Consider the following 14,322-nt stretch of genomic DNA (forward strand, 5'->3'; position numbering starts at 1 on the left):
CCAAGGCAGTGCTAGTACCAGGCAGCAGGAGATGTTGAGGTATAGAGGTGAATGAAGGCCGGGGGAGGCATAATATGGCACGATGGAGGAGCTACACCAAGGCACAGGTGTCTACACTCAATGCACAAATTACCAATCCTGGGAAGGCCCCCATGCAGTGCATATTGCTATATCTGGAGTGCCGCCCCTTGCATGTTCAGAGGCAGAGAATTTTAGGGGTGGAATGCAGAAGAATTTTAGAAGTGGTATGCAGAATACCTGATATGCGTGTAGGTGGATATTTATAGGGGGTGCAACGTGTACATTTGCACTGAGATTTGTGGGTAACTTGCCATGAACGTTGCTTGAACAATTTATTTATTTTGATTTACTTTATTGTTTTTTATAACCTGCTTAATACCTCAGTTGGGTTTCCAAGCACAGATATTGGTGTTAGTGGTCCTACAAAGCTGGCTTCTGCTAATGCCCAGTCATTTCTCTCTTTTTCTAAGAATGTCATATGAAATTTCACCATTAATGCCAGGTGATAAGCATACAAGTTTGGGACTCTTAGACCACCTTTCTCTACTGATAGCTGCAACTTCCACAATTTGAGTCTCAGCGGTTTATTATCCCAAAGAAAATTTTGCAGAAGCCCGTCAAATTCCTTCCAATACTTTGTTCTTACTTTTAACGGTAACATACTAAGTACATAGGTTATTTTTGGTGTGGATTTCATTTTTAATGTGTTTACTTTCCCCTGTAGGGAGAGGTTCAACTTTTTCCATCTTTCCAAATCCTCTTTTAATCCACTACTCAACTCTTTCATATTCTCATGAGCCATTTCTTCAATCTTTGGGGATATCTCAGCCTATCTGGACACCAATGAAAAGTAAGCGATGCCACCCATTGCTTATTACAAGACACTGTTAATAGCAATATCTCTGATTTAGCCCAATTAACACTGTATCCTGAACATGTATTAAAATGTGAAAGAATCTTCATCAAGGTGGGCAGTGAATTCCCCAAATCCCTCATTGCCAGCATTACATCATCAGCAAAAAGCCATAATTCTTGCTCTATTCCCAAAATACTTAGACAAGTTATGAACTTCTCATGTTTTATTGCAATGGCTAAAGGCTCAATCACAATTACCAACAAGAAAGGGGATAAGGGGCACCCTTGTCTAGTTCCCCTATGTAGCTCAAACTTGCCAGATCTCAAACCATTTGTGCTTATATCTGGAGTACAACAACTTAATCCACGATATAAATCCGACACCCAAAACCATTTTATCTAACACAGCATACAAATAGTTCCAATTTACTTGATAAAATGCATTCTCAGCGTCTAAAGATAGTACAGCAATATCATAACAAGTATCTGAGGCTTGTGACATTGTTTGCAGAAGCCTTCACATGTTACAAGCAGCATTTCTATTTTTGATAAAGCCTGATTGATTTTTGTGAATTAACTTTGGTAATAATGCTTCCAATCTCATGGCTAAAATCTTAGATAGCACCTTGTTATCCGTATTCATTAGGCTAATTGGATGATACCTCGATGGTAGAGTTTCATCAATATCTTTTTTTAAAATTAACGTAATCATGGCACGTCTACTCGTTTGGGCTAGGAAGCCATCCGGTATTGATGATGCACACATGTCTTTCCTCAGGTTAAGGATAGAGACTGGCATGATTTTGTAAAATTCAGCCAGGAGACCGTCAGGGCCTGGTGATTTACCAGTGTTAACTACTGCAATCGATTTCCTTATTTACTCATTTGTCAGTTCTTCTTCTTCTAGTGTTTTTCTCTCCTGTTCTAGTATTTCGGAATCTATAAGTTGGACACACATTTTTCCAGGTCCAAGGTCAATGACTGCGGAAGGAAAAAAATCACCTTGCCTTTAGGAAAAATCTGAAAACTAGACTATTTGCTAAGGCCTGGCCCCTCCAGCCCTCTTTCATTGTTTGTTTGTGTCTAGCCTGTCCCGTTTCTGTCTCCATGTAGCGCCCTGATGCCCAAGGGCTTTGGCGCTTAACAAACACATAGACATAGACATAGAATTTTGGCTCACCCACCCTAGGAGAATAATTTTAGGATATTATGATACAAGTATGAGGGTCCCCCCTTTCATTTCACAGATTGTGTCATGTAATGTGAGATCATTTTTTTTCTACTATGTAAAGTCAAGAGTGACGTGTTGTATGGGAGTAGAAAGGACACCATTAAGATGCTACTCCCTCCTGAATTCAGTTTATATCTATGACCTTCACAGATTACACATTAAAAAGCAAAACTTCAGTAGGCTATTGAACGGACATCTTGACTACAGCTTTTAGTGAGCTTATTACTTACACAGAGCTGTGTGCTGGCTGTACAGCAGTGATATCTGTTGCACACTGCACACATCTCAGAAATATATTTTAGGTTAGTTTCAAATAAAATCTCACTTAATTATTGATATTAAATGCATTGAGAGTGTTCTTTTCATTTGCCAGTAAAGCAACAATGGGCCTCATTACAAGTTTTCCGGTCCGGTAACAACGGTACCGGTAAGCTTGCTGGTACCGTTGTTACCAGACGGGCAAACTACGAGTTCTGCTTGCGGGTGCCTTCCCAGCCGCCAGGTCTGACTTGCCAGGTGTACCGGCACCCGCGAGCAGACACTGACGGTAGCACCAGCAACATTCTGAATGGTGCTGGTGCTACCGTCCTCCCCATTACCATTGAGTCCTATTGGACTCAATGGGAATGGGGAGTAAAGAATTCTGGTGCCTGGCAATGGGGAACTACAGGGTCCACCAGGGCTGTAATAGCCCTGTATTTCCCCATTGGAAGGTGCCAGAAAAATGTGCAAGTTTGGCGGCAGCCTGCCGGTTTTACTGGCAAGGCTACTGCCAAACTTGTAATGAGGCCCAATGTATTTTAGAAGAACCACTTCCATAGAACCCCTCTTAGGGACTTATCAAAACAATTACTCTAAAGAGCATTTACCATTTCATTTGGGGAATGATCATACTTTGAAATTATTCTTTCAGTTTTTGGGTTAACAGGAATACTTTCAGATTGGTTAGAACTGCCTCAGTTTCCCTTCTCTGCGGGTTCAAGTGTGGACAGGACTCATTCATTAAAATAGAACCCCGCTCATCAGCAGCATCAAGTTCATCTCTCTGATTAATCTCTTCATAATTTGTAACATGTGCTTTCCCTCCCTGCCGCTTTTAATTCCAGAACCAGAGTGCTATTCTGTGTGTGTGTTCCTGCTTTTTAAAATGTGCAATATTTCAAATCTTGTGTCACACTATTTGATTGATAAACTCTTTCTAATAGCCTGCCCAATAGTAAGACATTCACAAAGAATAGCCATACCCATTTGTCATTGGCTAATCATAATTTTGAAATATTTTGATATGAGCAAAGTTGGGGGATATTTCACTCTTACACTTCCGAAAGCAAAATTATTTTTACTCCTCAATTTTTGGTAGCAAATTACCCCCTCACTGAAATATGGGTTTTGTAACCCCCAAGTGCAGGGAAATATCTGGATATCTGGTATGCATTTGTGAATTTAATGCTCATAAATGTATCAATATTAGTATTTGTATTAATGCTTAATAATCATTCAAATATTGTACTTACATTAATGTTGATTGAATAGGTTTGCGCGAGAACAACACACCTTTCGCCTTGTGTCTTCATTCTATCCTTGCTGAGTTATCTTAAAGATAGGTTTTGGTGTCTGAAATGTAATTCTAACATTGGTTGGATTTAGATCAAGGAAAGACGTTGGATCTCATGTTTGAGCACACTGGCTCATGTGTGAAAGTCTTTGATATTGCTTCAGACAATGATTGATTAGAGTGTTATGACAGGTCTTCTTAGTTCCTTTGCATTAGCCCTACAAAATTGCTCACTCAATTGTGAGGCAAAGTTCAAAGGTTTCACTTAAATGGAAGATTTATTTTTTGTGAGGCTCGGCAATAAAAAGAACATGCTTCAACCATCTGGCCAATTAGGATCATAATCTCCCTCCACACCACACAGATCTGAACTTGCTGGAATACTCTTAGAAGGATTTCCCAAGAGTGGGAGCTAGTTTGTTCTTAGTTGAAACTTGGGTCATTTCATTCTGTCAGCTAACTATAGCGCTGATATAAAAGCAAATGTTACTCCAGTCAATACTCAAACATTGATTTATTGTACACATTTACACAATAATGTATTGTTTAAAGGATGCCATTTTACTTTAAACTTTGTACCACAATCTGATAGTTTTGAAAAATAAAAGGCACTGTTGTCACTTTATATCCCCTCTCCTTTCCTTGAAATACCTTGTCACATTAAAGGAAAACCTCAGTTAGATCGATGGTTCTGGTGATGCAAAGCACCATTTTAAATGACTGCAGTTCCATTTGAAATGGGGATTTAAATGTATATGCATCATACAATTCATATATTTGCTAATATGTGTAAAGCTCTGTGCAGTTTGTCAGGTGCTATTTCTACTGGCTCAAAATGTTATTGAATAAAGCAGCGCATTATTTTGGCTCCCCTCACTTTACATTGAGACAGTCTCTACGTCTCTTTTGCTCCCTACGATGAACATCTGTGTCACACTTGAAAGAAGTAGTGCAGCTTTCTGTCATCCGTTTGCTTTAGGGAATATTTTTGGGTTACATTTACTTTCAGAGGTGGGAAATTCAGCGGTCCATTTGGCCCTGCTGCGTGAGGTTTAATCCAGATAGAACCCCTGCACTACCTACAAGGTCCTTCTGAGACATCTGAATGGAGATAAGCACACAATGAACAATGACTCCTAAGGGGCCTACTGCACTTTGAGGAGCCACTCCTAAGCTGCCAATCATAAGGTGTCCCTCCCAATTAATTTCCTCCATGTTTCCCAACAGTGCTTTTCTCCCTAGATGTTGTCCAGGTTATTTTGCTCCCTGGTTTTATTCCCCTATAATTTGTTCCTATGTGCCCACACTGTACTTTGCTCCAAAATGTTCCCCCCTTTGATTATGCATCTGGGCGTCGCTCTGGGTTTTCACTGTGGTGCTCCACAACCGTAATGTGCTCATAGGAGCATCTCACTTAGATGTGCCCCTTGGTGGTCCTCATTGCAGATTTCTCTTACTAGATCCCTGCAATGATGTGCTCCTGAGTGTTCTCCATGTGACTTTGCCTCAGAGCACACCCCCATGAAATCTTCCTGGCTGTTATTTGCTCTTAGGCATGCCACCAATGTCATCTACTCACACGTGTTCCCCAAATTGATCTACCTTCAGTATTTCACTACTAGTATGTCGCACTTTGGTGTTTCCCATTTTAACATTGTCCTCATATCATCAGTTTGAGGATGCTGAATGGGGACACCGGTTGGGATACTCCAAAAAGCCATAGGCATCTGAACAGTAGTTTGCCTCAATTAATAGGCTGACATACTTCTTTTTACCTTATAATACGGACATTAACAAACACATTCACAAACAGCAATTAAACAATCACTCCCAATACGCACTAAAAACATCAAACCTCTACATACCTTTCACTTATTTGTAAAAAAACACAGTCCGAACAAATGCACCATTGCACAATGTGTGAAATAATAGCACATTTTTAATTTAGAAGGAAAAAAATGACATCAAAATCCACAAAAATTCATATTAAAGTTCATGTCTGATTATGATAAGTTGCTTTTTCTGCAGTACTCGATGTTCATGATAATATTATGTGAGAACAGCATGAAATCGATGGTATATTTGACGTTTTTACTGCTGTTTAAAAGTTTGTACATTAACTCTTAACATTTGTGTTGTTTTACAGAAATATAAAACTCCATGGAGAAAGTTTTTTACTTCAATGCCAGTCTATGCAATTATAGTGGCAAACTTCTGTCGAAGCTGGACATTTTACTTGCTACTCATCAGTCAGCCGGCGTACTTTGAAGAGGTGTTTGGATTTGAAATCAGCAAGGTAGGTCAGCAGCATATGATATCCAACTAATAACACTGCCAATAGATTGTGCTGCCTTATTATGTCCAAGAAAACACATAATGGCCCAATTCATCAGTACTGCTTGCGGTGGATCGAGTCATAGAGGCATGTGTCTGTATTTCAGAGGGGGGCATTGTGTAGCAGGAGGGCATGGCTTTGTCAGCAAGGGATGTTCTGCCTATCCTCTATGCATACCTTAGTGTTGAGCATGGGCCTGACACATTGCTATATATTAGTTTCCAGGAACCTCAAGGGTAGAAAGTCAAAGGCCTGCTGATGTTATAGTTGGAAAGGTAAATATTAAACTAATTGTGGGAAATTCTCCTTGGCCAAAAAACATTGTGCCCTACTCACATATGTGTACACTCAGATTCCCTTTCCCACCTCTTTGCACATTTGCACAAATAAGGGGCTTTTCTGCATATTTCAATGCACATCTTAGGTTCACAAATGGGTTGTGCTTAGCAAAGCACATGGATGACACATATATCTCTGCATCCGTTGGTAAAAGGGCAGTGAGATGTGTAAACTATTATGGGGTGTTTTCTGACCGTCAAGCATTTTTCTTTCAGTGTGACAGCACTGCATTCCCACTTGCATTTCTATCCCCCAAACAGGGAGAGAAATGCTTTAATGCTTGTGTTTATATTTCACAGTGATGACCCCTTAAGTGCAAGTCAATGTGACACACCCACCCAGCACCAATGAGGTTGCTGGGAGGCTTTCATACATTGCACCCAGCACTAATGTATGCAAGCCCCCAAGAAATGCACAAGTCAAATTTCTGAATAAGCCGACCTGTGCATTTCTTAAAGTTGTGCAAGTAAAAGTGCATCCTTGCACTCACTGTCTGCATTTTCTTTACTTGTGCCACTTTTTGAGAATCTGCTTTATGGTGTGCATGAGAATTCCCGTTTGGCACACTTAAAACTCCTTGGGCCTCATTACACGTGTGCAGTCCAGAAAGAATGCTGGTAATTCCAGCTCCAGCCTTTTTTCTGGACCGGCACACTTCAGGTTTGGTGGTGGGGGCCATGGATCCCCGGCAGGCCTGACCTGCCAGGATTTTAGGCCCGTACCGGCAAACAAATGCCTAAATCACTGGCACTGTTACTAATATTGCTGCTGATTCAGGAAATCACATCCCATGGAGTCCTATAGGAAATGCACAAGTCAAATTTCTGAATAAGCTGACCTGTGCATTTCTATAGGACTCCCTGGGAATGGGAACTTATTGGCACTCCACTGCCCATAATATCCTTGTAATAATTGAATACCAGGTAGTGGAGACAGTAAGTGCAGTTTTGCCGGTATCCCGCTGGTAATACCGGTGGCATACAGGCAAACTTATAATCAGGGCCAATGTCTTCCTTGAACTTTCCTCTATGCCTGGCTGGTTCTAGGTCCGGGAAGAATTTAGGAATGTGCCCAGAATACCACTCTGGAATATCCATGGATGCTTATTTCTACTTGGAGCAAAGCTGTAGATAAAGTGTTTCATACATACACTGATTAACTCCCAAGTGAAATGTCTTCATTTTTCCCTACTTGCGTGAACAGTTGCCTCAAGTTATTAGAAAAGCAACGTTGTGTATTGAGGACATTTTATTTGTGTCCACATAAAAGTTTCCTCGCAAGTCAAAACATTGTTTCCAACATGGCACATGTATATTTAAAGTATTTGTTTTATGTGTGTATAAGCTATGCATTTTTGGATTGTCTAGTAAGTACTGTTAAGGGTATTTTGTGACATTTTTGTCAGCCTGTTGGGGGGTATTTTATGGTATTCTGGTGAGCCCTAAGTATACAGGACTGCCTGCTATTATTCTTATACTGGGATCATGAACGGTAAGCCAAAACCAGACCTGGTGTCCCCTAAAAACAATTTCATTATCATGTGGTATATTTTCTTCAATACCTTTTTTTTGTGATAACCCAGAACTACCTGCAAACAGCTATCTATCTAACCAGCTCCTTTGATTGACCCAGGTCACATTGCCCAATTTGGTTTTGAGATTTTACCAAACGTGGTAAAATGGAGATACTGCTTGTGGTAACACAAAGATATCACTGGGTTCACAACCCTCTGTATGTTATCATAAGAAACCAGAACACATGATAAGTAGTCTGAGGCTGATTCACCTTTCTCTTTTTTGTGCTTTATAAGAGATTAGAATTCTGCCAAAATACAAAAACAAAACATGCAATGCACAGTGTTTTCACATGACATGTCCTGTGATTCAAAAATGATGATGAAATATCCACAAACACAATTCATTTCCAGTTGCTTCCCCTGGAGTAAATAGCTTTTTCTGTAGAACAGACTTCAAACACTGTTCTTTGTGGTAGATGCCAAGGGTTCTGCTAAAACTGACCTTGAAAATTGTTACTGATCTTGACAGCTAATAAACCTTCTATTACATCTGAGGATTGTCACATGGGTGGTCAAAAACACATGAACAATCGATGTCTACATTTATTAATGTAAATATGCTTTTCTATGTTGCAACTCTTTGTAAAATGTTCTTATAAATAAAATTTGAAATATAGCAAATTGCTGTGTGCAGCACCTGAAATGAATTACCCATGTTTGTTAACTTATGACAAGATTCACCAGCCTACAACTCCCTGTAAAATATCTTTGTAAAAACATTAATTCACTCCATGCACCTCCATTTTTACTGGAACTCAAACCACCTCCCATTGTTCAGAGTGTTCCATAAAGCACGTGATCAGCCTGTACTTTTGACTGTGATGCAGCAAGAAGGATAACAGAAGCAAAAAGTTACATCTCTGCACTGGTATTTTGCTCTGAAATGAACAATGGTGCTCCTTTGAGCAGCGTAACTTTCCACCTCACTTAGCTCAAATGTTCCTTGCAATTGCAGCTTCCATCCTGAGCATTTATTGCCTTTTAAAATGAACAGGTTTGTCATCAATATTTTGCACCAATATTTTGCACCACAGGGCTATGGACTGATCAGCCTTGAATATTAGTAATAGGATACATTAGAGTTTTGGGGCTATTAGAATTAGTAAGTGTTGTTTTTATTCTTCATTGCACTAAGTCCATTTTACTGTAGTTTGGTGTGTCATGATAAAATCAGCTGGTATGCAGTGCCAAATTCAAACCCCACTTTTTTCGGAATGAGCTTTGAGCATTCACAATACTGGCTGATACCAGATTCAGCCCATTCTCTCACACTCTCATTCACAAATGGGGACAGTTTTAATTTTAGTTGAAAATCAGAGCCTTAGTTAAAATGAAGAGCCTCTTTTCCAACAATACCCTATTTCATATTTTTTACTACTCCTTGTTGATTTAATTGAAGCACCAGTTGATGCATATCATGATCTTTGCTTGCTTCCCTGCTTGCTGGAGTCACATTCTCTTTGATTGAGATTATCACACGTCATCCAGTTTGATTGGCAGAAAGAGCACCAATCATACTGTCTAAAAAGAAGGACCCGGACCACAAGTGCTAAAGTACTTGATGTTATTTTCTCATTGGGGAGGAGCATGTAGCAATATTTAGTGGGGCAACTCATCCTGAGTAAATTGATGAAGCATGCTCACAGTAAGCACAATATGGAGGATAAAGTATAACATTTCATTCTAAATTAGGAGAGATGATAACATAGTCTGACATCAATCTCTCCCCTCTTGCTTCGTTTTGCTCCAGCAGTAAGCAGTACCTTTCCCAGCCTAGAACCCTGGGTACGTGGGCAGAAATCAATTATGTTATGTGGTGGGCTTCTGAATAGCTTGTGAGGATCTAGTACGGGGTAAAGTGGGTATTGGTCTTTTGTCAGATAAAATAGAAGAACCTGATACCATAAGATAGTCATTCGTGGCTGTTTGGTGCTGATCTTTAACTTCTTTGGTGTTTCTGGGCATTTCTTTTTATATGTTGTTCTAGTTTTTTCAATTGTGTTCCATGCCCATAGAAAACACTCTGGACCTGATTTACAAACATGTTTTAACATGGGAAAGTCCCAGTGAAAACATGTTTGTAAATCAGGCCCCCGCTGCGTTATAAAGAAGCAAACACAATGCCTCCATCATCCAATCACTTTAGAGTGTAAATACTTGACTCTTGGAAGCTTAACATTCTGTTGGAGGACACTTAAACCTGATGTTAATTCACTTCCAACCTAAATGTATATTTATCATGCATTATTTACCATGTACTGGCTTGTTTCAAGGTCATTGTAAAATTGTTATATAATTTCAGTCCAATTAACAAAGCACAGTTGTCCAATTCATCACACATTATGAAAAATGGTGAAAAGTGTGTTTGCAGTGGGACTACTCTGTCATTACTGCAAAGGGATTTAGGCACTGCTTACAGTAAGCATAAATATGTAAGACGTGAGAATAGTAAAGCCATGAATATATACAATAGGCTCTGGTTACATATGGTGCGTCTAGTGTACGTACATATCTGATCATGCTTGGAGGGTAGTGATGTGGTTTACGTCACATGAAAAGAGTCCATAAAAGGGGACCCTGAGCATCCAATGTAGTACCTCCAAATTTGGCTGTCCTAAATTTAGGATAATTGAGAGTGACCGCAGAAGAAGAGCAAAGGTTCCTCACGTTAGGTTTGATGCCCATACAGTATGACAGATAGGTTGGGGCGCTGAAACTGAGGCATTTATGGGTCGTAGTAAGCATTTTATGCGTTATGCGGTGTTTGACGGGTACCCAGTGGAGTTCTTTCGTAAAAGTAGAGATGTGTGTGCGACGTGACTGATTGTAAATATTACGCACAGCATTGTTCTGTGCCACTTGTAAGGGTTGGATGTTAGAGGCTGTGGTGCCCGCCAGGAGGCTGTTACAATAGTCCAATCTTGAATTTATCAATGCAGTGGACAATAGAGCACAGTTCTCTTCCGATATGAATGGTCGAATATATCCAATTCTATTTTATATAGCACCACAACTAGATTTAATTCAAGAAATATGGGATTTCATGGAGAGTTCTTCATCAAGTACTACTCCTAAGGTTTTGACTTTCTTTTGAACTATGATGGTGTTATTGGCAATATGGAAAGAGGCGTAGTTAGGATCAAGTTTTGGCCGGATGTTTTTAGATGCCACAATAAGGAGTTCAGTCTTTTTATCATTAAGAGCAAGGGAATTACAAGCCATCCAATCTTGTATGGCCTTACATATTCGGTTAATGGTTTCCGAATCGCTGCTGTATGAGCCACTCAACTGAATAACAACCTGAGTGTCATCAGCATAATTCGTATATTGCACTCCTAGTTTGTTCAAAAGATTGAGTAGGGGCCGGATGTAAAGGTTGAAGAGCAGCGGTGACAGGCAGGAGCCCTGAGGGACTCCACATGTCTGAGAGATAGGAGAAGATTGTTTATCACCCACGCAAACCCTTACAATTCTGGGACCCAGGAAGGAAGCAATCCATTTGGATGAAATTGCAGAGCAATTGACGACTTCTCCGAGCCTTGACACTAGTAAGCTATGATCAACTAGGTCAAAGGCTGCGGAGAGGTCCAATAGCATGAGCAGAGCAGCTCATGCTTTTGTCAGCTGTGCTAGCAAGTGTAGATTTGAGATCCAGCATAGCTGTCTCAGTTCCGTGACAAGCTCTATATCCCGACTGACGGGTACCCAAGATGTCGTATTTTTCAACATGATGAAGGATTTGTAATTCTCATCCAGTCTGTTTAGTAAGGTTTGTGATCCTGTGAGGAATAACTCGGTTTTGTAGTCATTAAGGCATAGGAAATGTAGTGCCATCCTGGTTTGAATGATTAGATTGACTTTACAAAGTGCTTGAGAGTCCATGGCATAGTGGCCAGTGATAGGGAGATGTATTTGGGTATCGTCCAAACAATTAGGACATACGCATGGTGTCGAGGAGGTCAAAGGGGGGCTTTGTAAAGATATTGTAGAGGTTAGGGGAAATACAGGATTCTTGAGGCACTCCACAGGTGATTGGAGCTGGACGTGCTGATGCAGAGGGGGAGAAAACTCTCATTGTTCTGTTGATCAGGTTGTTGCGTTAGCAGAGAAGTGGCCTGCTCAGGATAGATGCAGGCAAAGGATGCTGTGGTCCACTAAGTCAAATATGACTGAGAGGTCTAATAAGAGCAGGAGGGCAAGTTTGCCATTGTCTTTAAACTCGTCCATTTGGATTTCTAAATCTAGGAGTGCTGATTCTGTTACGTGGCCTGAGCAGAAACCGGATTGGCATTCCCAAGGGTGGTATTGGTTTTGAGATGCTTCTGGATTTGTAGGTATGCTGCTCTGTCCAGTATTTTGCATAAACACAGGACTGTAATTACGGGGTGATAGTTGTTTGGGATATTCGGGTCAAGGCTTGGCTTCTTGAGTAGTAGGAGGACCCAGGCATCTTATAGGTTTGCTGGCACAATGCCGATAGAGAAGGAGTTGTTAATTAGGGATATCAGGAATGGACCTAGGTCTATAGTGCAGTCTTTGATGACTGAGGCTGGGCAGATATCTTCTTGACATTTGGAGGGTTTCAGACCTTTCACAATTTTCTTGACTTCTAGCTTTGAGACCTGGGAAAACCTAAACTGTGGGGCATTTAGGGGGTGATGTAGGTGATAGGTTAGGTGGTGACTCTGCAGCTAACAGTTTATTTATTTGTTGCCAGAATTTTGGACTGAAGTAGTGTGATTTTGTACAGTAGGGCACTTTGAAAATTGGAGCACCAAATAGCATTTTTAAGGCAATTGTCTGGGGGGAGGGGAATTGGTGATTCAGGTTCCCACAATATAGCAAGGAACTCTCTAGTGCCTGAACTTGCTTTTTCAATTCGGTCATTGTATGTTGTACTTTTGGCAAGGAGGATCTCCTGTTTGTAGGTTTTAGACACAGAGGCGAAAAGCTCTTTATTGGCATCTGAGTGGTACTTTTTCCAGGACCTCTTGGCTGCTCTTTTGGTGTGTGAAGGGCCTTGAGGTTAGGCGTAAACCATGTGTTAATGTGAGCTGGTGTTTTAGGTTTGTGTTTGTTCAGGGTGGCCACCTTTTCAATGGCAGTTTGAAGGAATGTTTCTATAATTCAACCATTGTAGTAGGGTCGTTTGGTTATTGTTGGTAGGCTGTGAAGGATTCAGGAGTGGTAGCAGGCTGGCTGGATTGATGTTCTGGGCATTTCTAGCAAGAGTTGATTGTAGTGGTACTGGAATGGTTAAGACATGGCTGGTCAGTGCTATAGAGAACAATGACGTTGTGTTCTGACCAAGGACAGGGCACATTGGATAGGATACTGATGTTGCAGTTGAGGTCTATGAGCCCATCTAGTGTCCAGCTTTTGCCGTGTATAGGGCCAGTGATACGTTGAGTGAAGCCCAAGGCTTCGATGGAGCAGGTTAAGGCAGTGGCGTAGGTGTCTGTATTGTTGTTGAAGCATAGGTAAAAATATCCCATCAGGACAATTCTAGAAGAGGGTTTGTTCTCCAGAGAGAGGAGCTGTGAGATGTCCTCTTCAAATTATGTTTCTGGACCAGGAGGTCTGTAAATGAGATGAAATGTTTAGGTGGCAGTGTGGGTCAGGGTCAGTTTGACACATAGTAGTTCCCCTGATTGGAAGACGTAATTATTTATGTCTCTGATGGATAAGGAGTTTTTGGTGATGATAGCCGCCCCTCCTCCTTTGGTGTTTGTTCTGTCTTTCCGAAGGATGATGTAGTTGTCTGGTATGGTGATTGAGAGGGAAGGCCTGCTGCTATGTGTTGCCATGTTTCCATGATGGCTAGTAAGTCAAGGTCATTGGAGATGATAAGATCAGAAATGTCAAGGGCGTGGGCCAAAAGGGATCTGGCGTTGATGAGGGCACCTTTGAGTGCATGTGATGCTTCTCGGTTAAGGGTTGGCAATGTTGTGATAGAAGTGGGTGCAGTTATGCTAGTGCAGTCCATGAGATTGCTTTCTAAATTAGGGGTGCTGGGAGGGCTCTTATCGTCTGAGGGTTCCAGTTCTATAACTCTAGCAGGGGTGTTGTGAATTTGGGCCATGCCGTTAGGCTCATCAGCGCTGACTGAGATGCTAGGGGCATTTTCCACAGGGGTATGGACTATTGTCAGTTTGGGAACACTGGCAGCAAATACAGGTGCAGTGGCATTGTAATGCAATTCAGGTACACAGGCATTGTTATGCAGTTCAGGCACATAGGCAATGTTACATAATTGAGGCAAAGAGGTACAGCAACTCAATTCAGGCACAGAGGCATTGTTACATATTTCAGGCATGGAGGCATTGGGGGTCATTACGACCCGGGTGGTAAGGGATTACCGGTACCGGTAATCCCTTACCGCCCAATTATGAGGTCCCTTTGCGGGTCCC

At 41.1% G+C, this 14,322-nt stretch overlaps 1 protein-coding gene across 1 annotated transcript in view; it reads left to right on the forward strand.

The window, feature by feature from the left end:
* SLC17A6 (solute carrier family 17 member 6) overlaps window positions 1-14,322 on the forward strand; it is a 404,271-nt gene that overhangs the window by 284,848 nt on the left and 105,101 nt on the right. Inside the window, exon 8 of the mRNA XM_069623494.1 lies at window positions 5,809-5,958. Coding sequence (XP_069479595.1) covers window positions 5,809-5,958 — 150 coding nt within the window. The remainder of the gene's footprint in view (window positions 1-5,808; window positions 5,959-14,322) is intronic.

The sequence above is a fragment of the Ambystoma mexicanum genome, chromosome 11, assembly GCF_040938575.1.
Source record: "Ambystoma mexicanum isolate Mex_15411 chromosome 11, UKY_AmexF1_1, whole genome shotgun sequence".
NCBI classification, from domain to species: Eukaryota; Metazoa; Chordata; class Amphibia; order Caudata; family Ambystomatidae; genus Ambystoma; species Ambystoma mexicanum.